This window comes from Rhea pennata, chromosome 15 (assembly GCF_028389875.1).
Source record: "Rhea pennata isolate bPtePen1 chromosome 15, bPtePen1.pri, whole genome shotgun sequence".
NCBI classification, from domain to species: Eukaryota; Metazoa; Chordata; class Aves; order Rheiformes; family Rheidae; genus Rhea; species Rhea pennata.
In genome coordinates this window covers 607,382-633,396 of record NC_084677.1, presented here as the reverse complement: position 1 = coordinate 633,396, position 26,015 = coordinate 607,382, and the positions used below count along the sequence as shown (strand labels likewise).

At 45.2% G+C, this 26,015-nt stretch overlaps 2 protein-coding genes across 2 annotated transcripts; one reads left to right on the top strand and one right to left on the bottom strand.

The window, feature by feature from the left end:
- Positions 1-572: 572 nt before the first annotated feature.
- On the top strand, positions 573-14,358 carry CCNF (cyclin F). Its single transcript, XM_062587926.1, has 17 exons — positions 573-585; positions 4,015-4,169; positions 4,607-4,713; positions 5,654-5,721; positions 6,519-6,712; positions 7,099-7,152; positions 7,694-7,798; positions 8,333-8,410; positions 8,807-8,958; positions 9,618-9,782; positions 10,520-10,643; positions 11,041-11,221; positions 11,670-11,757; positions 12,341-12,440; positions 12,797-12,927; positions 13,130-13,299; positions 13,895-14,358. The coding sequence occupies exons 1-17, from the start codon at positions 573-575 to the stop codon at positions 14,356-14,358; spliced, it is 2,349 nt and encodes a 782-aa protein (XP_062443910.1).
- Positions 14,359-15,966: 1,608 nt separating this feature from the next.
- On the bottom strand, positions 15,967-25,194 carry VRK3 (VRK serine/threonine kinase 3). Its single transcript, XM_062587927.1, has 13 exons — positions 25,116-25,194; positions 24,827-25,035; positions 24,593-24,739; positions 23,216-23,268; positions 21,178-21,244; positions 20,438-20,522; positions 19,860-19,962; positions 19,419-19,511; positions 18,906-19,038; positions 17,973-18,093; positions 17,570-17,628; positions 16,982-17,130; positions 15,967-16,279 (listed from the first exon to the last, which is right to left on the bottom strand). The coding sequence occupies exons 2-12, from the start codon at positions 25,032-25,034 to the stop codon at positions 16,982-16,984; spliced, it is 1,218 nt and encodes a 405-aa protein (XP_062443911.1). The 5' UTR covers position 25,035; positions 25,116-25,194; the 3' UTR covers positions 15,967-16,279.
- Positions 25,195-26,015: the final 821 nt, after the last annotated feature.

Genomic DNA, 26,015 nt, shown 5'->3' with positions numbered 1-26,015 from the left:
CGACGTCACTTCAGCCGCCTGGGGGTGGGGCGCGTAACGGGCGCCTGCTGTCATGGCAACGCAGCCCCCCCATCCCCAGCTGAGGGCAGGGCTTGCTCTGGGAGCATGCGCCCCAGGCGCCGAGTCAGCGAGACGCTCGAACCGCCAACTGCCCCAATTCGAATTCGCATCCTCAACGCCCAATCACGGCCCGTGGGGCAGGGTAGGCACCACCTCCAACTAGCCTTAGGACCAATCACAGAGCCTGCTGGGTTTAAAAAAAAAGTGCGCGCGGCTGGTAGGCGTCGCTCGCAGGTTCTGGGCCTATCCCAGGCGGGGAGGAGTTCCGGTCGGGACGGGGCGACGCCCCTGGAAGGCGTGGCCTGGGCGGTGCTCGGCGCGCACGCTTTCCCTGACCCTCGCTGAGGAGCGAGGGGGCGTGGCCTGAGGCGTAGGGGGCGTGGCCTGATGCGGAGCCCCGCCCGCCGCCAGAGGCTTGGGGCCCGCCCCCCGCGCGGCGCGCCTCATTCGGAGCCGGCTCTGGGGCGCGGCGGCCGCTGGTGCCGGTCGGTTGCCCGAGGAGGCGCGCAGAGATGAAGGCGGGCGGTGAGTGCGGGCTGTGCCGCGCCGCGCCGCGGGGGCGCCGCTCCCTCCTGCCTCAGCTGCGAGAGGCGCCCGCGGGGGGCTGCCTCTCCGGGCGCCCTCCGGAGCGGAGCTCTGAAGGCGGCGGGCTGCGAGGTGGCGCGGCCGCGTATCCGCCCTCCGCGTCGCGCGCGCGGAAATTCAAACGGCGGCGGCGGCGCGGCCCGCTCGGGCGGGCGGGCGGCGGGGGGCTCTGCCGCGGGGACATGTCCCGCTCTGGCCGGAGCCCTCCCCAGCTCTACCAAGGGCTTCTCGCCGCAGACCTACGCATCGCAAGCAGAAACGGCTCTCGGTGCTGCTGGGGCACCGAGGTTTCGTGTCTTACTTGGTTGACGCTTTCTAGTCCTTTTTGTTTGTTTGTTTTTTGCTGTAAATAGCCTGTAATTGCTGGATGTAGCTCAGCCCCCCTTTGCTTCTTTGAAGCCAGCTGTGAAGAAATGTAGGCCGTGTGCAGAATAGCATACAGGGCAGCTATGAAGTTGTTGGGCACAAACTGAAATGCAGGAGACTTGGTTTAAATGTAAAAAGCGTTTTTCTTACTCTGAGGATTGAATGCTGGAAGATGTTGTCCAGGGAGCTTGTGGAGTCTCCATCCTTGGAGATCCTCGAAACCACCCTTAAAACCCAGCTGGACTCAGCCTTATGCAGCCTGCCGAAGCTGAGCCTGCCCTGGTAGGGTAGGTCTACAGGATCTCTGCAGGTCCAACCACAACGGATCTCTGATCCTGTGAAGTAACAACTTGATTTCCCTGTGTGACTTCCTAGCTTTTGAAACGACCTTTTCTGTTTCCTATCTTGCTTTGCTCAGGACTCACGTACCTGAGTCATCCAGTGTTCATGTAGGTTGGCATAGCACTGTAGATGTCCTTTTCTTTTTCATTGCAATAATTCTGCTGGAACTGGCCCAGAAAAGGAAAGGGGATGCAAACAAGAGTAATATTCTCCTTGGACATGTCAAAAGGCTTTTATTTTCTGGCAATAGCCGGTTATGAAAAGGCAGGTAGCAGATAGGTACATGCTCTACTGGGACAGCAGATGCTATAATGTTTGGTGGTTTATTCCACTAAACCTGAAGTGCCAAGGAAGTTAATAGTGTATATACACTAAGATGAGCACAAAAGGCTATTTTAGCATGATGGCTTTATAGTGGTTGTTTATAGTCTCCTTGGGAATCTGCAGGTTATTCCTAAGAATTCTGCTGAAAAGCCAGATGAAACTCACTTTGCCAGCTGAAAAAGCTGTGTAAAGTAATTGAAGCTGATGCAGTAACTTTGCTTTGAACAAATCATCTGTAACCTCTAGACTGGCTATGCAGTGCATAAATCTGGATACTTCCCAATTCTGGTGGGTGAGAGAGAGCACTATAACTGGACAGTCCACATATTTTTCCGTTCATTGAAACTGCAGTTGGTAACATGCTCTATTTTTCTCAAAAATAAATGCAATTTATTGCTTCTCCAGTCTTTCATCCAAGCTCTATGTAAAGAACCAGAAAGCTACACTATATTATGAGGCTTTCCACATGCGAGGTTATTGCCAAGAGATGGTAAAACACCGAAAGTAGTAGAGTAGGCCAGAGGAGGAAGAACTTCATGGAGGAAAAATGTTTTCCTTGTTAAAATTATCTATCTTTTCCAACTTTTAATTTCCTTGTAAAGAGAAGAAAACTTAGGAGCTGCACCGTTCCTTCAGTTTATACATTTGACACTATAATCTAGTGAGTTTGTGTAAGTCTAACTTGTTTTACTTCATAGATAATACGCTGTGGTTTGCCGTATATATTATATTACTACTGTGACTCTACTGTTTTTTTTAATTCACTTCAAAAAGACTTCAAATTAGATGTTAACCAGCAGAAGAAGGGTAAAAACGTGGGGCCCCATGTGTAGCAAATGAATGGCCTCTTTAGTGGAGTCTTATCTTCTATGACGTATTTTAGAAAGTCAGTAACTACATTTCCAAAAATAATCTCTTTGTATAGGACTTAGAAGCCTAATTTGAAAAATACAAGCAAGAAGTCTTCCTTAGCACAGACCCTAATGTGGGCCTTCATGTTGTGGGACTGAAACCTTCACTTCAGAATTGGTTTTCTGAGCCCTCCTGTCTGCCCTCTTTTGTCTCTGCAATAGACCCAATGGCGATACTGGAATAGGTTGCCCAGAGAGGCTGTGGATTCTCCTTCTCTGGAGTTATTCAAAACTTGCCTGGAGTGATCCTGTCTAGCATGCTGTAGGTGACCCTGCTCAAGCAGGAGGGTGGGACTGGATGGTCTCCAGAGGTCCCTTCCAACCTCATCCATTCTGTGTGATCTGTTGCTTGCGTGAGCTACTCTTGAGAGCTCTGCTTTGAGTGGGTTACTGCTATTTTTGGTAAGAGATTGACGCTGAGCAATGCTGATATCTCTGTGGCTGCTTGATGGAGCTCTGAAAGGAAGCAGAGCATGAAATAACATTGGGGCTGAGGGGGATCCTCCTACCCAACCAATAACATAGGAGCAATCCTTCTCTACCACGTGCAGTCGTGATATGAGGAACATGCTCTTGTCCTCCTGGCAGCTTTTGCTGATTTGAATTTCTAACATTTGTTTGTCAGTGTGCTGTTAGTGTGGGATGCCCTTGAGCACAGGCAAGCGACAGCCTCTTCTTGGCAGTCTAAACGCTATGCTATCCCCAGCAGATGGAAAAGGATTGGACTTTCTACCATGGGAGGTGTCTTCAGCGAGTGGTACTCTCAAGCTTTTCTTGTTTTTTGCCTCATATGTTTGGTAGTTTCCCACTCCTGGCTAATGCATTGAGTGTAAACTCTGTCTTAACAGGAACAGAAGATGTAGGTAATGCTTCGGTCTCTGAATGTTATGAGAGGCTGAAACTTCAAGAAAGGGCTTCCTGCTTCTTTGGCGTCTTCCATCATCCGTGGCAGACAAGTGGCCTCTTGGAAAGATGGGCTTTTGTCTTGGCGGGTGTTAAATTCTTAATCTCTTTGGTCACCTTTGAAGACTACTGTCAGTTGAGAGGAAAAGTCAGGATATGGGGGAAGTATATGAAGTGACTGTCTAACTAAAATCATTAAAATGATGCAGTTAGGTTATGGAGGGATTCTGCTCAATGAAGAGGACTTGAGCTGAACTGGCCAAGTTGCCCGTTCTGAGCCTCTCAGATTAATCAATTAAAATAAAATAATCATTCACTTCTTCCTAGCTAAAACTGCTAATCACTTCAGGCTAAATGTGTTTGTTTTTAATGTCTTTGAATAAGTGGTAAAGTAGAACAGGTACAGTAACACTGCTGATCTGCGTGTTTATATATGTGTATATTCTATAGCATTTTTTTTCCTCCTGCTGTTCCATGGCTAATTGAGGTGGACTTCTTGTTTTTGTTTTTTTTTTTTCCACAGTAATTCACTGTAGATGTTCCAGATGTTTTGCTTTCCCTTCAAAGCGAAGGATAAGAAAACGGCCCCGAGTCCTGACGTTGTTAAGTCTGCCTGAAGATGTACTGTTTCATGTCCTGAAAGGCCTTCCTGCTGAGGACATCCTTTCAGTCAGAGCCGTGAGTATGCTAATCGCTTCCCCTCTGCACCACACTATGGCTTACCTCTGCCATTAGGAGCCAGGACGGCACATGGGAAAGGCTAGCATCTCGTGTCAGAGTAAATCTAACTGCTGCATATATTCTTTGGTTTCTTTCAGCTCTTTTTGCTGTATTAATAGCAGTTTTATTTCTCAGTACTTGAGCTCAAGATGAGCAGCAGTATTTGAGTATTTTGTGTAGGTTTTTTGTGGGAGTTCTACCAGATCACTGTGACTGAAAAATATAATTCAGCTTGGCAGCTCTTGCCTTAGTGATGGTTGGGCAGAAAAACAATTGTGACTTATTTGTGGTTAATTTGCTACCTACATAAAATTAGATTGCTAAAGAACTGTTCTTTTTTTGGTCCCTTATTTTTTGTAATTGATTTCTTATATGCACACACCCTGACCCCACAGGTTCACTCGCATCTTAAATACCTTGTGGATAATCATGCTAGTGTTTGGGCATGTGCGAGTTTCCAAGAAATATGGCCTTCTCCTAACAATCTGAAGATGTTTGAAAGGTAAGCTTTTTAAGAATCAATATGTCTATGATTGTAGAGGAGGTTGTTTCAAGCCAGGTATCCAGCATGAAGCAACTTCTACTGTATGTGGGAGATCTGACTGTCCTTTCTTTCTTGTAGAAGTCTTTGCTTGCTGTGGTGAAGAATTATTGAGTTCATGTCTATACCCTTGTGCGCGTTAGAACTGTTGTCTTTTTAATTGAAGCATGGCCTGTTGTATATACTGAAGTTTTATTTCTCTTGAAATGCAGTAGTATCCCATGGTGGGATGTAGCATAAACTAAAATTTTAAACCTGTGTTATTTATGTTCTTAGAGCCTGTTTCCATATGCATGTGCAAATCAAATTGGAGGATCTAGAATATAACCATATTTCTAAGTCTTGGCTTGTTTAATCACTTCTTGTGAAAAAGTATTTTTACCTAATACTGACATTTACCTATTTTTCATTAAAACTGGTGTTTGAATGGATAATGATAAATCTGGTTAAAAAGGAAGGAGGCTATTTGTTTATCTCTGTTTTGAAGAGTATTGGTCACTAATGTCATGCCAATTGCTTCATTTTTTACTGTTGCTTCTGCTCTGATGCATGTTTAATGTTCTTCTAAAGACTATCTGGTAACAGGTTTGAGAGTGCAAATGTGAAAATATGTTACTGCATTCTGGCATTGGGGGTGTTGCATGGGATTGGAAAGCAGTTCCTTTAGAGTTGTCAAATTGTTTTGGACATGGGTGCATTAAAGGGCTGCAGCAAGAAAAGCCCAGGCGCAATTTACGCTTAGTTTCTGTGGCAGAAGCACATATGCTGGTGGTTAGAGTACACTTGTTACACTGCATCAAATTCACAGCCTGGCCTACGCTGTAGTAACTAGTCTAAGGATGAGGGCCTGAAAGTACCTATTGACTTAAACCTGAAGTATCCTCTCTGTATCCCAATTTAGGGCTGCTGAAAAGGGTAACTTTGAAGCTGCTGTGAAGCTGGGGATAGCATACCTGTACAATGAAGGCTGTAAGTGTGGAAGCTTGTACTTGGGCTCTTGGGGAAAGTGGTGTGGCAGATGGAAGGGTAGAGAACTGAAGCTTATTTCTAGCTGCGGATCAGACTGATTGTCCAGTCACAGGGTTGGCGTTTTTACTGGCTACCTGCAGAGTAGTTTCTCCTGTGCCTTGGGCACTGATGCTTTTGTACTAGTAGAGCCAGTTTGCTGTCTTCAGGGTGTGGTTTTCGTACCTCTTCAGTTTTACCTTTCAGTCCAACTTAAGCATTGGCCACTAACCTGTTAGCTGTTAAATGATATTATGGTACAAAAATGTTGTTTTTTTAAAAACAAACAAAAATACCCCACAAAATTAGTCAATGTAGAGCTTATGCGCTCATACTCTGAAAACTTCTGATCAAACTTGACTGGTTACCTAGACTGTTAGATGTGACAAAAGGGACTGGTGATTGAAGGAGGAACCTTATTGCAGAGGGTTCTGGCAAGGCAGGCGATTTGCATACTGTTTTGTTTGTTTGCGCACTGACAAGAATTAACATTGCTCTGAATATCGGCATTTACAAAATGCCCTCCAGTTTTAGGAATGTATGTTCCTGCAGGTTGCAGTAAAATCTTTCTTCTTTTGTTATCTCCTTGATTGTTAAAGTTCTGAAGAGAATGCACTGTTCCATCTTTTCCTGATTGCATCCTATTGTCAGCAGTGACGCTGCTGACTGTCTTGGCTGGACTAAACACCAAGAACATATTATGAATAAACTGCTTTCTAATCTGTTTTGGGGTGTGTGTGTATGGGGGTTGTTGTTTTCAGTGTCCATCTCCGACGAGGGTCGTGCAGAAGTGAATGGATTGAAGGCATCTCATTTCTTCAGTCTGACGGAGCGTTTGAACATGCGTGCAGCCCCTTTTATCTGGCTTTTTATTCGTCCTCCCTGGTCCCTGAGTGGAAGCTGTTGTAAAGCTGTGGTCTATGAAAGTCTCAAAGCAGAATGTCAGTTGGAGAAAGTAAGATTTCTTTCTTCTCTTGATTTTTAAGATAATGTAGTAGCTCCGCCTAGTTTTTCTGGAAAAAAATATATTTTTTTACCCAAATTGCTCTTATGCCTTTGCTGCTTAAACGACCACGAATCAATTGTTTTGTTGAATTTGCAGCCAAACTACACTGGGTGTGTTGTGAGTGTTGGAGGCCTGTACTGTCTCTTATGAGAGATCTGGTTATATCTCAAAAATAACAAAATATTGAGAAAAGTAAGGGGAAGGAATGGTTGAAAGGCAAACAAAAGTATAATCTAGAGTTGTTCGGAAAAAAAAATGCTGCTGTTCTCTTTTTTTTATTATTATTTATTTATTGTTTTTTTTCCTCCTTAATGGGACTTTAATGCTTTCTTCAGGTTCAAAAAGGATCCATTCTCCACTGCTTGGCTAAGGTCTTAAGTCTCTTTGAGGTGAGCAGTGTTTTTAATCTAATGTCTCTGGTGATTCTGAAAATGACTTTCTGGTAATACTAATTCTCCATTTACCTTGATAAAAATCAAATGTTCTTGTATTGCTCAAATAGTCTAGGAGTTTCTGCTCAATAAGTATACATTGCAGATTGTTTAAAACAATGTTTTCAACTCAGTTTATTTAATTTTAGAAGAACTGAAATTAGTTCTGGCTTATTATGGGCTTGCATTGTGGCCAGACCTCAAAGGCAGGCTTCCAGTCTTAATGCTTATCAAAATAAATAACCTTCAGTGGTGAGCAGCCTAAAAAGCTTTGTACTAGCTAAGGAAAACTGCCAACTAATTCATGAGCCTGGATCTTCACAGGACAGCACTGAGTGGATTTGGTAGCACCCCTTATAGCCTGGAGAGGACTTGCAACCAACCAGTAGATGCTGTACCATAGCTTTCAGTACAGAGCTGTTCTGCAGCTGCTGATGTTTTGAGGCCTGGTGCCTGGTTGGCTGAGCAGCATAAATACCATCATGCTTTTTGTTCTTAGGATGAAGAAAAAAGAAAAGAATCCATTGAAATGTTTGAAGAATCTTCAAAGCAGGGTTGCTTAAGCAGCTCCTACCTCCTTTGGGAAAGTAACAGAAAGGCTGCTGTAAGTAACTTCTGTTTTTTACTCGCAGCGTTTTCCAGTGTAACATCTGGACCTCTTATGTGTGATAAACAGCTGCAGAAAGACTTTGCTTTTCCTCATGGGTTACCTACTTCGTAATTAAGGAGAGCGCTAAGAGCTCTCACAAATAAAGCTTGACATTTTAAATAAATGAGTCCATGAACAGTTATAGCTAAGGTTCAAGCAGAAGTTCCTTTATGCCAAATCTGCCAAAGGTGTAGTCGCTACTGGCTAGCAATCAGGTTGCTTGCTTGGGAATGGGAGTGGGGAGGCTGCCTCTGTCATCATTTATAAATATGTTGGAATCCTGAATGACCTGTCTCATTTCCTGTGAGACCTTGGGCAAGAACTTGGAGTAAGTTTCTTAAAAACGATGTTGGCAAACAGACTGGTGCTGAGATGATACTTGTAACCACAGGAGGTGGGTTTTTTTTTTCTGAATATTAGTATTATGATCTTTCCATTCATTGTGTAGAGCTAATGGTTTTTGAAATCTGTTTACATTTCTCTCATTAGATGTCAGATCCTGGCAGATACCTCCAAAGCCTCAGGAAGCTAAGGGACTATGCAGCAAAGGGCTGCTGGGAAGCACAGGTAAGATCTGACTTTTCCCCAGAAATCTGTCTTCAGTGTTTTATACTCTTTTGTGAGCATAGACTCCTCCCGTTAGGTACAGAGTCAAAATTACTGAATAATGTGCATGTGTGTATGGGTGTTCTCTGCGAGTCACTCTCTTCTGAAAATACTGCATTTCTGTGGTGCGATCTGAGCAAGGATCCATTTTTTTTTGCTAGAATTAAAGGCCTATCACCAAATAATGGGCATGTTGTTCAGCATTTAAGCCCGGCTAAGAACTACCTATCCCTTACCTTTCAAGTTGTTTGTCCTGTTGGCCGTTTCCATTTTCTACAGGAAAATTACAGGACTATCCCGTGATGCTTTAGTTTGCATTTGATAAAAGCATTTTCTTTTGTATTCTATCCACTACAGATAGCTTTAGCTAAAGCTTGTGGGAATGGAAACCAACTAGGATTAGAAGCAAAATCTTCCAATGAAATGGTATCTCAGATCTTTCAAGCCTCTCTCCCTGTCAGCAAGCAAAGCATCTTCACTGTGCAGAAAGGAATGAATGAAACAATGAGGTAAAAACTCAAATGCAGGAACCAGGTCTGCAAGATTGCATTGCCTGTGACACACCAGAAAACATTATTTGTTTGCCTTTACATCTATAGAGGGAAACAAATCTAACAGATCTAAAATGTGGTGTGCTGGAAGATGGAACCTTTTGCTTTACAGTACTTCTACCATGCATTATGTACAATTAAAGAAACACATGACACTTTTGCAAAGAAGTACTAGAGCCCTTATTTTGAGCCACAGTGGAAATGTGAGGTGTGGGGTTCTCTTGTTTTTTCTTTTGGAATGTAAGGCCTTGCAACTGTCAAGGCTGAAAAGCTCTCTTAAAAACTAGAAGTAGTTTGACTTGTTGGAGCTATAGTTACACTCCAGTTTTCTAGACTAGTGATCTTTTGCCTCCTGACTTATAAATGCCTATTAATTATAGGGTAGCTTTTAATTTCATTTCACAAAATACTTAAGAGAACCATTGGCCACTAAGAGGACAACAGGCCTCTGGCTGCAAATCTGTATCTTGGTGCAACATAGAGTTTTTCTGAGATCTCTTCTGGTACAATTTCTTGGTTTGGAGCCCTTCAGTGGAGAGGTGACTTGTATGGGGAGAATGTTCCACCCAGGTCTGAATGGCTTCTAACCTGGCAGATTGTCTCTTTCTCCATTCTAGGTACATCCTGATTGACTGGTTGGTAGAAGTAGCTACCATGAAAGATTTTTCTAGCCTGTGCCTTCACATGACAGTGGGATGTGTGGATCGTTATTTGAAGCTGAGACCTGTACCCCGGGCTCGACTCCAACTTCTGGGAATTGCCTGCATGGTCATTTGCACACGGTAGGGATTATGACTGATGATCACAAGCAGTTACTATGATTGTTCAGATTCACTTGGGCCCTCTAGCTTCTTTTGCCCTGCCCATTTCCCTTCCACCTTACTCCAGCTCCACCCTGTGCTGCCCTGGCCCCTTGCTAATATTAGTACTGGAAGAAAGACTTTTTGGCTTCCCTTTGCATTGACTGCTGCTTGAACTGTGTTCACATGCAAACATTCCTGGTCTCTGCAGATAGCATGCAAAATGTTATTTCCTTAACATATTTGAATATGCAGAAACTCTATTTAGAAAGTAAATGCCTTCCACCAGCAAATAAAGTCTTTTGCACAGTATTAGCATGAATAATCCTATAAGGAACAACTGCAGCAATACTGTTATCCAGTCTAGTCTCGTGATCAAATGAGCAGACCTGCACTTCACAGGAATAAACAAGCATGGTGCAGTAGAGTGTTATTATTTTGTATTCTTGCATATATCTTGCATCTTAACCTGGGAGAGCTTTCTTAAATGTGATGAATAAGAAAAGTTCTAATAAATGGTTCCAGCTTAAAGTGAAAATAAAGAGCTGCTGTTCCCTCTTTCCCAGTTTGTACCTGATCTATGACTTTGACAAGTACTTTATGAAGCTGTTTAACTCTGGTCATCTTGGGTGCATTTATTTGTCCCCAAAAAGTCAGTGCACAGGTGCACATGTTCAGGTTCTCCTGGGATCAATTGTTAATAATATTTAATATTGCAGTTTCGTCAGCAAAGAAATCTTGACAATACGGGAAGCTGTGTGGTTAACAGACAACACGTACAAATATGAAGATCTAGTCAGAATGATGGGTGAGATCATTTCTGCCTTAGAAGGAAAGATAAGGGTGAGTTTGGAAAGTGGATGGAATGCTTAGCCCTTGGGCTGCTACTGAAGTTGAGCTGCTATAACAAGCAGTGAAGTGTGGATCCTTTCTTGCTTCGTAATAATATCTAAGATATTTTTGATGGAACTGTTCTCAATAAGCTGTGGAGACACTGCACATTTAAAAACCCGCTGATACAAAACTGTGTGCCCTTGTGTAGAGATTAAAACTTAACTCTCAAGTTCAGAGGTCATATAATCTCTTACTGGGGAGTATATCGATATCAGTGTAGCATTATTTAAAACATACAAAAAAAAAAAAACCTATGGTAATGAAAAGGGTCTGCTAGGAACAGCTGTGTTCTAAATACTTGTTGCTTGACTTATGTTGCCAACCTCTGTTCTCCTTTGTGTAATAGATACCTACTGTTGTGGACTATGAAGAAGTATTGTCAAACATAGTGTCTCTGGAAAGAAGAACTCTTCACCTCTACAGCTTTATTTGTGAACTGTCACTCCTGAACACAAGCCTCTGCGTGTATTCCCCAGCTCATCTAGCTGCTGCAGCACTGCTGTTGGCTAAGGTACTACACAAGCAAGGTAAGGAACAGCCTCCTGAGTGGAGCTGCGCATGGTATGTCAGTCTGACTTGTCCTTTAAGGGACCCATGTTTTCTTATTTCTTGGGCAAGAGCTCAGTCATTTGGGGAGGGCAGGGGGGAGGGCATAGGTGTAAGACTTCAGAGTGCAGAGATGTGTTCACTTTTATTTTGCTGCTTTATAGTTATGAAGAACCAGAGTGTTAGCATTATACAACACAAATGTGTTTAAATGGGACTGAAGGTTTCTGCCATTAATTCTACAGCATAGACAATATAGCTAGCCATAACTTCAGTTTGGCAGGCAAAGCTATCCTTAAAGCTGGCTCTAAATTTGAATAAGCTGTTATAAGCTTGTAGAAGATCATGATCTTTATCCCGTTAAAAAAATCTGTGTGATTACAGAACTACCAAGCTTCACGAAATGATAGTATGTACTCTCTTCTGCAGCACATCCCTGGACAAGCCAGCTGTCTGAATGCACTGGTTTCTCTCTTGAAGACCTGTTGCCATGTGTGCTAAGCCTCCACCAAAAATGGTAAAACCTTTGGAACTCTGGGGAGGGTACATGAATGTTTGTAATCCAACTCTTCCAGAGATGCTGCATCCATACAGCCAGACTTTCCAAATGAAGAAGGTGGCTTTGGGGAACAGCTTTCCCTCTTCCCCAGCCCATTACAAGACACTGTGGCCTAGGGCAACATTAGATATGTTCCAATTCGATGATAACTTTGTAATTCCCTGACTGGTAATGGACCTGCATTACAGATGACGTGATGCTGCTTAAGGCTAGCAGTTTCGGCTTGCCAAATGTCACTATTTTCATAAGGCTGACTTGCTTATTAGCAAATGTCAGGAAATGTTCCAGTAGCAAAGGTAGCTCACTTCTGGAAAAGTACAGGGCAAAAAAGCTTGTTTACTTCAAGGAACAGAAAAGGAACTGGATGCTCATATGCCTTCAAAACCAAGTGGCCTATCTGGTTGCTGAAACACCAACTTCCTTAACACAAAGCTGAGATAAAATGCTCTTAGACAGTGGAAAAGTACTCAAATTGGCAGGTGTTGTTAGCATGGGCTCACGTAATCCATTCTCAGATTGAGGCTTTAATCTTTCTTTCCAGTTTCCATGATGATGTCCCAAAGGACTATAGGCAGGTGTCTTTAACTGCAGTGAAACAACGATTTGAAGATGAGCGTTATGAAGAAATAGGTAAAGAAAAGGTGAGTGAGCTCTTTCTCTTTGTGATACCTGACACTCAGAGTAAAATTAGCCATATGGCAGGATGTACAAAACTTCAAATAATGAGAAGTAACTCTTGGATTTTTTTGTGAGGAGAAAACATGCAAATAATAATAATGCTATGTTTTTTAAAAACTTATATCTGCTGGGATTGTGAATAATATCATTGAGTGCATGTGGCAAGAACTTGCTGTGAAGGATTTTCTAGCAAATAAAGAGAAATAGCTCCCTTCTGCCAGATGAAACTGCATTATCTAATCTGTACTGATTCTGACTCTGTGTGGATTTCTCTCTCTCTCTCTCTCTCTCTCTCTCTTTTTTTTTTTTTTTTTTTCAGATGATGAGTTACAGTCAGCTGTGTTCATTGCTGGGTGTGAAGCAGGAGGACCCAGAACCCAGCCCTTTGCACACAAATATGGTGGAAATTCAGACTTTCCTTAGCTCTCCCTCTGGAAAGAGAACTAAAAGGCTAGTATTAACTCATCACTGTAAATGTCCAGGAAGATTAGCATGAGGCTTTCCTCTTCTCCAGTGTCCTGAAATTCCATTCTAAAATGTGATCAATTTTTCTGATCTTAATTTGATTCTTAACTGGCATATGTTTTAAAAGACTTAATTTGTGATTTCTGGTTTTTTTGTTGTTGTTTTGGGGTTTTTTTGTGCACTACAGAAGGAGAGAAGACAGCATTCAGGATGACAGAGGCAGCTTTGTGACTACACCCACAGCTGAGCTATCCACCCAGGAAGAAAGTCTTCTGGACAATTTCCTGGACTGGAGTTTAGACTCCTGCTCTGGTTACGAAGGTGATCAGGAAAGCGAAGGCGAGAGAGATGGAGATGGTGAGGGTTTTTTTTCTCTTTATAAAAAAGCAGATGACAAAATTTAGCTATCTGTCTCTGCTTAGACCTGTTTCCTTGGGCAACTTTCAGAGGAAGACCATTCTGGAAGAACTCCTTTGCTTCTATGGTGGTCTTAAATGTTAAACTTTTTTTTAAGAGGTATATACCCCTTCTTTTCATACTGCTTCAGAACATGATGAAGGATTTTGTAGGTGCTTAGAGTTTCAGAGTGGGACAGCATTTTTAGGTAGTGCTGTGACAGAGGACCAAACTCTGAATGAAGGGGAATACTTAAACTGTGCAGAATGGTTCTGTTCCAGGGATTTTGCCTGTGACCAGTGTTGTGAATGCTGTATTACTCACATGATTTGCGAACACTATGATTGGCTTCTCACTGTGTAAACTGTTAGACAGTGTCTGCTTGAACAGGTTGAGGAAGGCACGTCCCTGTTTTAAATGACAAAAGTTAGTTGCGCCCCCACTTCTCCCTATTTAAGTAGACATAGAGTCTACTTTTTTTGGTTCTTACTCCATGCCGCATGTCTTCTCGGTGTTGCCCAAATCAAAGATAACCTTTCCTTTCATTATCCTGTAGTGACAGCTCCCAGTGGAATCCTGGATGTAACTGTGGTCTATATGGATCCAGCAGAGCACTGCTGTCAGGACTCCAGTGATGAAGATAATCTAGCTGCAGGCTGGTCTGAGCACACAGCACCACCGAGTGAGACTCAGCTGCCAGATGACACTTGTGTTCTTCCAGCATATCTCACCCCAAGAAATCCTAATGCAGAAGGGAGCTCAGGCTACTCCTCTGTCAACAGCACCAGTCCTACATCTTCTGTAGAAGGCAGCTTTGGAGTACCTCTCAAAACTACCTCAGCACTGTGTCTTGGCAGTGCCATGAACAAGGGGCCATGCCAGCCTCACTACTTGAAATCACGTTTACAGTCAGTCTGTGCTAGGCCTAGTGATGGCAAGTGTGACAGAAGACAAGTCAAGCGAAAAAATGTTGCAGAACACAGTGAAGAAAGGGTGAACTTGGGCTTTTTAAGTCTCTGATTTCATGCTGTTTACTCCTATAGGGTTTCTGGAAGCAGTGTTTCTGTGTAGTCGTGCAGGGTGGTAGTGAGTAATTGTCAATACCTCCAAGAAGTGCCCCCTCCCCTCAACTTTGCCTATCATGGTCTGCAAACCTATCCTGTGCTTCTGTAGCTCGCTTCTGGGCTATTTCCTTTCTCGATTGCTGCCTTTTTAAAGTATTCCCTATTGTCTGATCCTATGCAAATTAAGACCCTTCGATGTATGAAATTTACACTTCATTTTGCATCATGCCTCGCCAGTTAATCCTTCATAGCAGAGTATGTGTCATGCCCCTTACTTCACTGTGAGGCCTGGCCCTGTTTTAAAAGAAGTAGCTTTGGTTCCCAGGTTACTAGATGTAACACTATGCTTGAACTCTTATACTTGAAAGACCTTTTTGAGGCTGTGCTACCTTATCCTTCCTGACAGGTGCTATCTTACTCTGCTGGTGCTTTCCTATTCTGTGTATATACCACTTGCTGCACTGATCTAAGTGTTATTCTTTTTTTTTTTTTTTTTTTAATGGATACAATCAAGAGGTATATGAAGGCTCTGCAGGTTTTTTTTGTTGTTTGTGCATTTTTTTTTAACCTACCTCTCACATGGTTTTAGCCCCACTTGCCATGTGTTCCCTCACCTGAAAAACTGCCCTTCTGTGCCTTAACACTTCACTGCCTGATACAGCAGTAATACTATCTGTGAACTGTTAGCATATGCTGGAATAGTGTGGTTGAACTGCCACCTCCATCCAGTGACTTAATTTTGTTTCCTGTCTTGCACAGTCTTCCTTGCTATATTCAATAGTGTGTCCTCAAGTAAAGCACAAATAACACTTGAACACTAGAACCAGAGGCAGCAATGCAATAAGGGCAGGTAATACTTACTGAAAGCTCTAATTTAAGCCTCGCTACTGGATTCAATCTGCAAGGACAGCATAGGCATTTCCTACTGCTACAGAGCAGAAAATTTCACATGTGGTAACAACTTTGAAGAAACCATCTGCAGTGACCTCAACCTAGCAAGTCTGGGCTAAAGCTGCTTCATCCTACAACTGTTAAAAGAACAGCTGCCTCTTTAAGAACAGGTAGTGAGTACCAAAATATCAAGGCAGAACACTTCCAGGAGATGTCACTGAATTTAACACTGGAACTGGACTCCATGGCTCTTCTTTAGAAATCACTGTGGCAGACAGCAACAGTTCAGATACAGTGTAGTGACTTTTTATAAATTTTTTTTTAAATACATGACTCCCTGTCTTATGTTTATGGCTGTGGTGCCAGCCCTGGCTCCCATTCATCCATTTCACTGAATTGGGGGTTTAGAGAAGTGAGGTGGTACTTGGGGGAGCAGAAGTTTTGAGTTGGGTTGAACAAGTCACCATAATACTAAATGGAGGTATTGCTCTGGGTGAGGTCTTACGCTTAAGGTTCAGAAAGGACTATCTCTTAGCTCTTTACATTAAGATCATAAACAGCTGGAATGTACACTAGACTGAAAGTTATCTTCACACTGCTACAACATCCCTAAAACCAAAATCTACAGAAAGGCCTTGAGCATGCTTACTAACCAAGGGAGACTGGCCCTGAGTGCTTGTCCACGAACTTTATTACAAAACAAGGTATTGCCTATACAGTTACAAAAAGTCCCTGATTTTAGTTCTCCAGCTAGCTGCCCAGCTACTGCTTACAACTACTTGCCACACAGCAGTGCCTTCACATCACCTGGGACATGTTATAGCAGTGGCTCAAGATTCAGCATTGGGTCACATTAAAGCCAGAGAATATCACCTCTAAAAACCTCAATTCTAAAACAGGTAGATAAAAGTTAGATGCATCTCCTGGAAAGGCCTCACACTGCAGAAAGCTTTGAACTGAACTCTTCGTGTGCAAACTTTTTTGATCTGAAAAAAAGGCACAAAAGAAGAACATCATTGATCAGTTTGTTCAATTCTTTCTGAGAAGTGGGAGTAAACAGATGAGTTAACTCAGTGCACCTGGGCCTCCTACATTATCCACTAGTTTAAGCTGATGCAGCTCTAGACTAGAAATTGATTGGGCTCTATGCATCAAAATCAGCAGTTAGCTTTTCAAGGTTGGAGGCTACCCGCATGGATAAAACAGCAACTGTGCCCAGTAGAGCTACAAGCTGGCATCTGAAAAGGAAAAGCAAAAAATCCAGGATCTTGGCTGCATTTTCTAAGAATCAAGAGTTCCCACGGTCTGCTTTTTCTTAGCACCTTTACACCCCTGCAGACTGTTCAGCCTTTATTTATTGCCCTTGGAGGGAGAAGGCAAGTGTTATTTCCAGAAAAATCTGGAGAAATAGATACTGTGACATAGTCTAAGCCTGGCCAGTGCTTCCCTTGACATCAGGAGGAGCCCCAAAGTCTCACCTGGAGACAGTTCACAGAACACTCCGCTCCATCCTCACTCCCTCTGCTCCAGAAACACATACGATGCCTGCAGCATCCCAGGTGCTTATGAATAGCAAGCGGAGCAGGGCAGCAACACTGTGCTGCTCACGCACTCCCACTAGCACAGCAGCAAGAAGGCTGAGGTAGAGAAAAGGAGCATTGTGCTGCTGCACACTGAACATAACTTACTTAGGGTACGACCTTGACATCCAATGAGTCATAAGCTGAAGCTTTCATCTTCTCCAGTGGTTTCTTCAAGAGCTGCCGCAGGCCTTCATAGTCAGGCTTCTCCTCATACCCTAGTGCTATTATTTGCTGCAGGTAGCTCTGCAGGGCATCTGCAAAACAAGGAACACCGCTGCACAGAGCAGCAGAGCAACCCCAACTATCTTTACAAGGCTGTCAAATGGACTTTCCCAGTAGACAGATCATCTGCCTGGCTAGTTGCAGAGAGGGAAACAAAACCAAAAACCAGTATCATGAAGCTCAAAGATGCAGAAAAGACCACTAGTCCTAAAATCCTGTGGTTTCGAAGCCACCAGAGCGTCTGCCTTTAGCAGGGCTCATGAGTGCAGATAATAGGCATCAACCATCCTTGTTTTGCTGTAAAGCAAAGTGAAACAAGGAATTCATTCACACGAGGGGCCTGCCTATGTCATGCTTTGCCACCACTGGAAGCCATCCCAGACTAGCACACCATGGCAGAAAACATTCAAACTTTAGGTATAGTCAGTCCTACTTTCCCAAGTTCCACAGTCACAGAGAACATGCCCATACCTGGAATCAATTTCTGCCTGAAGCACAGTTGGAGGAGGCCTGTCACATCCCCCTTGTACCTGGAATAGTAAATGCAAAGTACTGTCAGACAGTGAATAACAGAGCAGGGACCTAAACAACTTGTCTTTAGCAGTAGAGACAAAAAAAAAAAAAAAGAAAAAAAAAAAGAAAAAAAGAAAAAAGGTGAATTCAGATGGCCACGTTCTGAATGGAGGAGAGATTGGGCTTCAAATGCCCTTTCAGCTGGAGACAGAATTTTGGCCAACTGCTTCCAGAGTCAGTCTTTACAGCAGTATGGATTTACCTGTATCCCAATACCATCCTGTGATCTCCCTTCAGTCAGAAATCCTCTCTCACTGCTTTGATGTGAACATTTCCAAAAGATTTTATGATTTCTGTTTACCTTGCCTTCTTCTCTATCACAGTTTCTATTTCAGTCAGCTCATCAGACCAAGGCAAGAAGCCAGAGAGCCATTTCAGCAGACAATAGCCCAGAGATTCCAAGTCACTCCGACGAGATGGTGCTGATGGGAAGGAAGAGATATTCAAGTGTGAAAAACAGACCAGGCCCAGGTGAGCACCTCTCCTCCACAAAAGAGTACGGACTCCAGCCCAAGTAACTGCAAGACCAGGGAAACCCTTTCCTAATGGAAAGGGAACACTGCCCATCATTGGCTGCACAGGCAGTTCCTCGGTTCTCTCCATAGCAGGGCACTCACTGCACAGCCTTGGAAATCTCTATTTTAGGTTCCCCTTCTGTAAAACAGAGGTAGCCTCATAAAGTGGTGCAAGTCTGAAGAACAGAATTAAGGCAACGCAAGAGCCTAACAACAATACTTCTAGAAGCCTGCTAAATCACACAGTTGGGAAACCCCCTTCGCCAGCCCCTGAAGGACACTGAACATTGGGAGAAAACAGTCCCACCCCAAATAGGAGAGATACAGGGGCATTTCAATGCCTTTCCAGCATTGGGGTCAGTGCAGAGGCTGCTGCAAGACTGTTTTGGGCAAGGATCCAGTCTGGCTTGGAACAGATTCTTGCTAAGCTTGCATAAAGGAGCCCAGTTTGTATTCCTCATGTGACTGCGGCAGCCAAACAGGAGCATCCCTGCACCTCTTATTGCAGCTGCTGAGTTACCTAGCAAGCTCCCCACCAGTGGTCTAAGGAGAGATAAAAGGAAGTATCTCGAAGAAGAACTGTTTTCCAGGTGCATGTAAATACCTAGAAAGCAGCAGTAACACAAATGCCAGCAGGGAGGCCTAGTTCCAGACAGCATTACCATACAGGGAATAGTTCTAGACAAGCTTTGCTGGTTTATATCAGACAACAGACTCACCTGCTCCCTTGTGGCTATCTAGGCTGATAAATTCTATCGTGCCTTCATGAGGGGTCCTACTGCCTTCACGATGAGCCACATGCTTCCCTCCCGGGCAGTAACGGAATGCAAAGCAATAGCCCGCTAGGGTCACCTAGAAGGCATCAAGAACACACAATGTTTAAGTGCTACTGCTTGGGGCCAAGTCCAGAGATTATTCCTTTACTCCGCCTCCTCCAAAGAGACCTCCAGGCAGGAGCCTAAAAATTCCCTTCAGAGGAAGTCATTGCTCCTCACACCAGAGGCATGGTGGCAGCTAAGGCATCGTTAACATCCTTCAAGCGTTAAGTCTGCTTACAAGGTACCTCGCAATCTTACACACAGCACCTGCTTGAGCACTACATGGCCCGCACTGCTCCTCCTGCCCAAGAGCAGGCACTTTCTTCCCATTTCTGTGCTGCTCTATCCTCCTTTACAAGCCTACCATCACTGCCATTTACTCACAGCTCTGTTCCTCCTGTTCTTACTCCCTACCTCTGTGAGGTCAGCTGGGTTCACGTAGATGTTCTCAGCTGCGATGTTCCCATGCACATACTCATTTTCATGAATGTACTCCAGGCAGTCCAGCTATGAGTAAACAGAGGAGGCAAACACATCAGAACCACACCGATTCTGTCAGCGTCCTGGCTGGCACTGAACTCGACCTTCTTTCCCTGCTCTTGGCAGCTGCGTCAAGGAGCTCACAAGCACCATGTGTGACAGCATCTGATTTTCAAGTGTCACGGGTTTCTCTTATTATCCTTACCCCAAATTCCTTCAAGGTTACATATTAACAGGCTCATGAGACACTACTAAAAAGACCTCTGCCAACACCCTTGATGATCTCCACAGCCATTAACACTTTTTAAAGCTCAGGGAGAAAGTTAAAGGCATTTTCTGAACAAGTTGCTTAGAACAGATAGTTTCTCTACATACCAGCCGGACTGCAATCTGAAAAGCTGCCTTCTCTTTCAGTAGGTTTAAACCATCATCCAGGATGGACTGAAGGGTTCGTCCTAAGTCTGGGAACACCAGAAACCTACAAGAGACAAAGACTTCACAGTTAGCAGTACCTACCTGATACAGCAGTTCTGCAACAGACACTCATCAAGTAATCTGCCTGGACTGGATCCCTCTTCAAGTTAACACAAACTCCCTCACTTCTGACAACAGAACCTCCTTGTAAAGGATGTATGCTGATCCCATATTGCAAATATACAGTCTTCTCTATGTTAAGTTCAAAGGTCAGTGATGTCCCCTGGCATCAGTAGAAGCAGCAAAAGCCATGACTTCACCAGCAACACAAGAACTGAAGGGAATAAGGCAATGAGAGAGGCAAACCCCTTGTTAGGAAATGAGATACGACCAATACACAAGGTTACGAGCCCAGGGAACAGCAAGGAAAGGAACAGCAGATAGCAAAGACAGAAGAGGGAAAGCCCAGGAAGATGGGCAAGGAATGAAGGATGTTAGGGCAAAAGTAGTCAGCTGTGCATTGCACAGAACCGCCTCACCGGTAGTTATCTCCATGGAGTCCAAAGCCAAGGCAATCGGGGATACCCAGCAATGGCACAGAATGCAGCTTCTTCCATTTCTCCACTAGAAGGGGAGAGAACAAGAAAGAGCAGTGAAGACACTGCTGAGGAGCTTCAGAACAGAGGGGCTAGGTCAAAGCTACACTCCCCTTCTCCAAAGGCATGCTCTGCCCTGGGCAGCTCACAACAGGGGAAAAGGAAGAGGAAAAGGCAGGGGGGAGAGAGATGGAGGAGCAAATTATATACAAAGGGTTGGGAAAGACTTGATTAAGGACTTTCCTGAAGTTTCTCTTCCAGGTTTGACATAAATTCCTCTATCACCCCTGTTCAAAACTCCTGTCCATGTACATAGTCAGCTTGACCACACTCTGGTTTTTGGATCAATCAAGTACAGCTGCCAAGTGGCAGCTGAGACCAGGAAACCAAGGCAGGTTAAGCTGCAGGGTTAAACAGCTACCAAAGAGACCACGGTACAAAGCAGGGGTATGGCAAGAGAGCTCTGAGAAGTGCTTCAGTGTCAGTATTGTGCTGTCCAAAGGTGCCTAGCCACTCTTGGGAGAACAGGCACCTGACAAAGCTGCTTAGCACTCTGGCACAGAGCAAGCAGTGAATTAGTTTATTCAAGCCTGGACTTCTGAGAAAGTCTCATAGCTTGTGTGACAGGGATGCCAATTTTCCTAACACATACTACAGTCCTCACCCTTTCAAGGAGCACCAACCTGTGGCTTTCTTTGCAGCTCGCTGGAAGAAATTCTGTTCATTGTAGATCTTGCCATCTTTTACATCCTAAAAGGAGCACAGAGATCAAGGTATGCTACTTAAGCTACACACTTCCTTGCTAGAAAAGGAAACTTGCGCTAGATTGTTACAAGCTCTTCACTGTGCATTTTAAAGAAAAAAAGCAACAAACTCTCCAAGAAAATCAAGCAGCAGGTTAGCAACAGCACTGCGAACAGAGCTCAGGTCTTTTGGTTCACTGTGTAATGCTGCATCTAACAACCTCAAACTCCCAGCATTGGCACAGAAAAAGAAATTGGCCATCTCAAGATGGAAGTTTCAAGCCCTACCACTTAGGGCTCTCTGTGGGTTAAAATCACCTAGACAATATAGACCATCTAGCAAACTGGAGCAAGCTCTAATCCCAAAGCTGCAAAAAAAAGGAGCCAGAGGCATCCTTCTTATCTACAGCATGGATGATGTTACTCCTACAAATGTGCAAGTTCCAAAAAGCAGCTGTACCACTTTAACTGTCAGAAAGCAAAAGATAAGCAAGAAAGGCAGTACTCATGATGTTTCCTATGTGTCTGGGTAGTGTATTGAATTCTTCAGAATCCTTCTTTTTATACTCGTGTTACTGCCTTTTTACTACTGCTATTACCCAGTGATCTGAAATGCATATAGTCTCCGTAAGTATATATATGTGTGTGTGTGTGTATACACACGCACAAACAAGTGTGTCTATGTTCTCAGGATACTACAAGCTAACTTAGAACACATGCTTTCTGCATGGGAGGAGGCAGCAATTTTATATCCCGGCTATTTTGATATCAGCCTCACCCACAACTGGCCAGGGCTGCGAAAGAGCAACGGTTCCCAGACAACATAAATGAACATTTTCTCTGCAACGTGGTATTACACATCTTGCCTGGTGAGCCACAAAGAGCCGTGCTTTCTCAGTACCACCCATCTGAACCACCAAACCCAAGAATCAAAATGCTCTTGTATGCCATACTATACCCCACAGTCCTTCATAACTGCAAGGGCAAGAGGCAAGCAGTCAGCAAACTGCTGAGCAAAATGCCATATGGTGCCAGAGTTGCAAAATACAGCAGTTGCAAGTGTTATGTATGGAACTAGCTACAGTTTCCCACCTGCTGGTTCCATTTTTGCAGCATTTAACTGTCCTTTCTCATTAACACTGTATTCTTTCTCCATCCTCTTAAATGGCTCTTCTCCGATAAAACAGAAAAGTGACTTTTCAAATACCTACAAGAGTGGGCACATCTAGATTCCCCACAAAATTATTAGTCCTTATTGGTTTTCCCAGACATGAGCAACCACCAAGGGCCACAGCAGACAGCAGAAAACAGTCTTTCACTTTGGTTTGTGAATTACTGAAAAGAAGTCAGCTGAATTCCAATAGCTGAACAGATATTACTGAAAATAACACACTTCTGGAGAACCCAAGTCTCTGACAAGTGTCTAGGAAGCTGGCTCAGAACTTTAATCACCATGTGATTTATAGATGTGTTCTGGCAATACAGAAAGTCTCTCAATGCTGGTTCGTCAACACTACCTATCAAATTCTAACTCCTTCAGGTCCCTCAGACTTCAGCAGGAAAAATGCACTCTTGTCATATATGAAAAAAGCAGGTCAGACATCTCAATCTTCTTGATACTAGATCTATGAAACAAAATCTCTACCTTATACCACTAAATTTGTTTTTGGAGATTACAGACAGCCTAGTGGGTCTAGGGGGTAACCATCTGGAATGAAGGTTTGGGTTTTGTTTTGTTTTTTAAGGCCTCATATCTATTTTCTGGTGCTCTTTCTCTTATTTCTCTAAGGAAATGCACTGACAGTCATGAAGGCAGTGAGGCTTGTGCCTTGAGACCGCATTACTTCAAGCTAGAGGGGGCTTCTGTAATGATCTTCTCTGAATTCCTCCTACACTTCTAGTCATACAGGCCAGATGGGTCAGGTCCTAGACACAGTACACTCCATACTATTCCTTACCCACATAGATCAAAACTCACAAGTTTCAGGGAGTATCTTTGCTTTTGAGGACAGGTTCCAGATGCTGACTGTGCTGTGGAAGGATGGAATAAATGTAGTTACAGGAGCACAGAAAAGAGGTACTTGCAGTGTTAGTTGCTGAAAGAAAAAACAGTACCACTAAACACAGCCTGTGCAGCTGACTTTTACTGATCCTCTGCTTCTTTCTCTTCGTCTTTGTGAAAGCATCCACTGTGGGGGCATCTTCCCACATTACTATAAAATAGTTCTTACCTTGCTCCAGAAGCACAGCACCCATGACATGCTTCAAGTGCAGTTCTGCTTAAATCACAGTAGCATCTAGGCATAGCTACAGTAGTGGGGCACTTTGAAGATGATACGTAAAGAACAAATCATTAGTAGAATCTCAAAAGTACCTCCAATTCATTTGCTGAGAATTCACAACAGCTCACTTTGTAGTTTTTCAAGTCTCTGTAAGAGACATGCCAAAAATCTCTTTTACTCTGTGTGGATGCTAAAGTTACATGTGGCCTTCTTCCTCCAAAAAGATTTGCACCCGTTACAGGGTCTTGGAGTAGTCTCTCTTCTCCTGCTCTTGGACTCATTGCTATACACGAGTCATCTGCTGCTCACCATCAAGAAGGTGGGTCTAAAAAAAATGCCCTGCACTGTAACAGAAATTCTGACTTACTCTAACATCGCAGCTTTTTAAGACACATATGCTGCTGCATAACGAAGGCTGGGCATTAAGATAAGTAAGTAAAAAGAAACTCGAGCCAAGCATCAGGCAAAGCATACCAATGTGTGTATGTGGGGGGGGGGGGGCAACTGGAACAGTGCTTTCAGGTTAACAAGGGAGAATAAAATCCAAATGTTTCCTTCGGAAGCTTCAAACTAGATGAGGGGAAAGATCAGCGGGCAGTAAACAGCTAAGAGGCAGCCTAGACGACTTGTGGTGTTTCTTTCAGCCCTGAATCAGGATGAGAACCCTGAACTGACAGTCTGTAAATACCGACAATATCCATGAATACAGGACCTCCTGTAGCGCCGTGTTGGTCACGTTTAGGTTTTGAACCTAAATCCAAGGAGAGGAAGAGCTACCGATTCAGCTACAGGTAAACAGCGGAGAATCCCCCCGCCAGCTCAATCTCAGGTCAATGCCAGCGCCGACGTTCAGTCCCCGCGGGCTCAGACACCCCGCGCGAAACGGGCAGCGCCGCCACCTCGGGTGGCACCCGCCGCCTCCGCGCCGCGTCGAACTGCGGCGGCTCCCGGGCGTTTTCGGGACTGAGCGGCACCGCAGAGAGCCGCCGAGGGCCCGCAGGCCGTCCCCGAGCCGGCAGGCACGGGCAGCCGGCCCCCCGTCCGCCCAACCGCTGCGCGCGGCCCCACGGCACCTTCGTACATCAGCCCGCAGCCGCCCTGCTCCAGCAGCTTCACCAGCCTCCAGCGCTGCTTGCTGTGGTCCGTCAGGACCTGGTCCTCCGGGAGCGGCGCCAGCGAGGCGCTCCGCGTTTTCCGCGGCGACCAGGAGCCGCTCCTCACTGTGGAGGCACCGCGGGTTGGAGGCGGCGGCGCCGCCGCGCAGCAGCCAGCGCGGCGGCATCGGCGGCCCCAGCCCCGGTGCTCACCCCTGCCCACGGTCGCGGGGCTCCGCGGCGGCGGTGGCCGCGGCCGCCGCGCTGGCGCTGACGCTGGCTCCGGCGCCGGCGCCGCCCTCGTCCGGGCGGCCAAGGCCGGCGCCTCCTCCCCCGACGGTGGCAGCTTCTCCCCGCAGCCCGGGCAGAACTTGAAAGCCGGCTCCACGCCCCGCCCGCACTGCGGGCAGAACCGAGTCATCCTGCGGGGACGGACAGACCGCAGCCGTCAGCCGCCGCCGCCGCCGCCTCGCCTCCCCCCTCGCCGCCAGCCCTCGCCCACCTGGGACACGCGCAGGGCGCCGACGGCGGCACCGCCTCCACGCCCCGCGCCGCCGACCCACACTGCTTCCGCCCGCGCCCCCCTCGGCCCGCCATGTTGCGCCGCAGCCCCCCACCGCTGCGCCTGCGCCAGCTGCGGCGCAGGCCTCCAACCCGCCGCGCATGCGCGCGCGCCTCCTGCTCGTGTGACGTGTGCTAACGGTCGTTCCGCTCGGCCGTTACGGACAGGCGGCGGCGGCAGCCCCTGCTGGGAGGCTGCGCACGGCCTCCGGTGGCGCTGGCAGAGGCGGCCCGCTCTAAAGGCGCCGCTGCTGCCTGCGTTAGTACATACAGGAGCGTGTGTGGGATGCGTCCAGGAACCGAGAAGAAACGGAAAAGCAATAGGCTTGACCTCCGGTGATGAAGAGCTGAATGAGGACACGCAAAAGAGCTCAGCAGGAACCTGGGAGCGACCTAGCTGTAGAGCTCATGTGAAGAGCAGTTACAGAAGCTAGAATAAGATAACGTGGGATATCAATCCTGTGTCTAAGCCTACCACAAAATCTTGTCTTGGGGGCTAGCAAGATGTTTTTTCTGCAGAGATGGTATTCCATAAGGATTGTATGTTGCCTCAGGCTAGTCGCCCTCACTCAGTCCCTCAAAATGTCTGTGATGCTCAAGTAAGCACATGAAATAGGCCTAGTAAAGCCCAAACTCTGCCAAAGGAAATCAGGAGGCTCAGGACATGACAGGGTTAGTTTTTGCAGTCTGCTGCAGGCATTTTTATACCTGGCTTTGAAGCTTGTGAGCGCTGTTAGAAGCAATAGATGGGTCCCTGCATTCCTGGCTATAAAACTTCTAGTGGCAGAATTAATTCTACTTACCCATTTCATTTTTTTTTCTGGGCATTGTATGTGGCAGC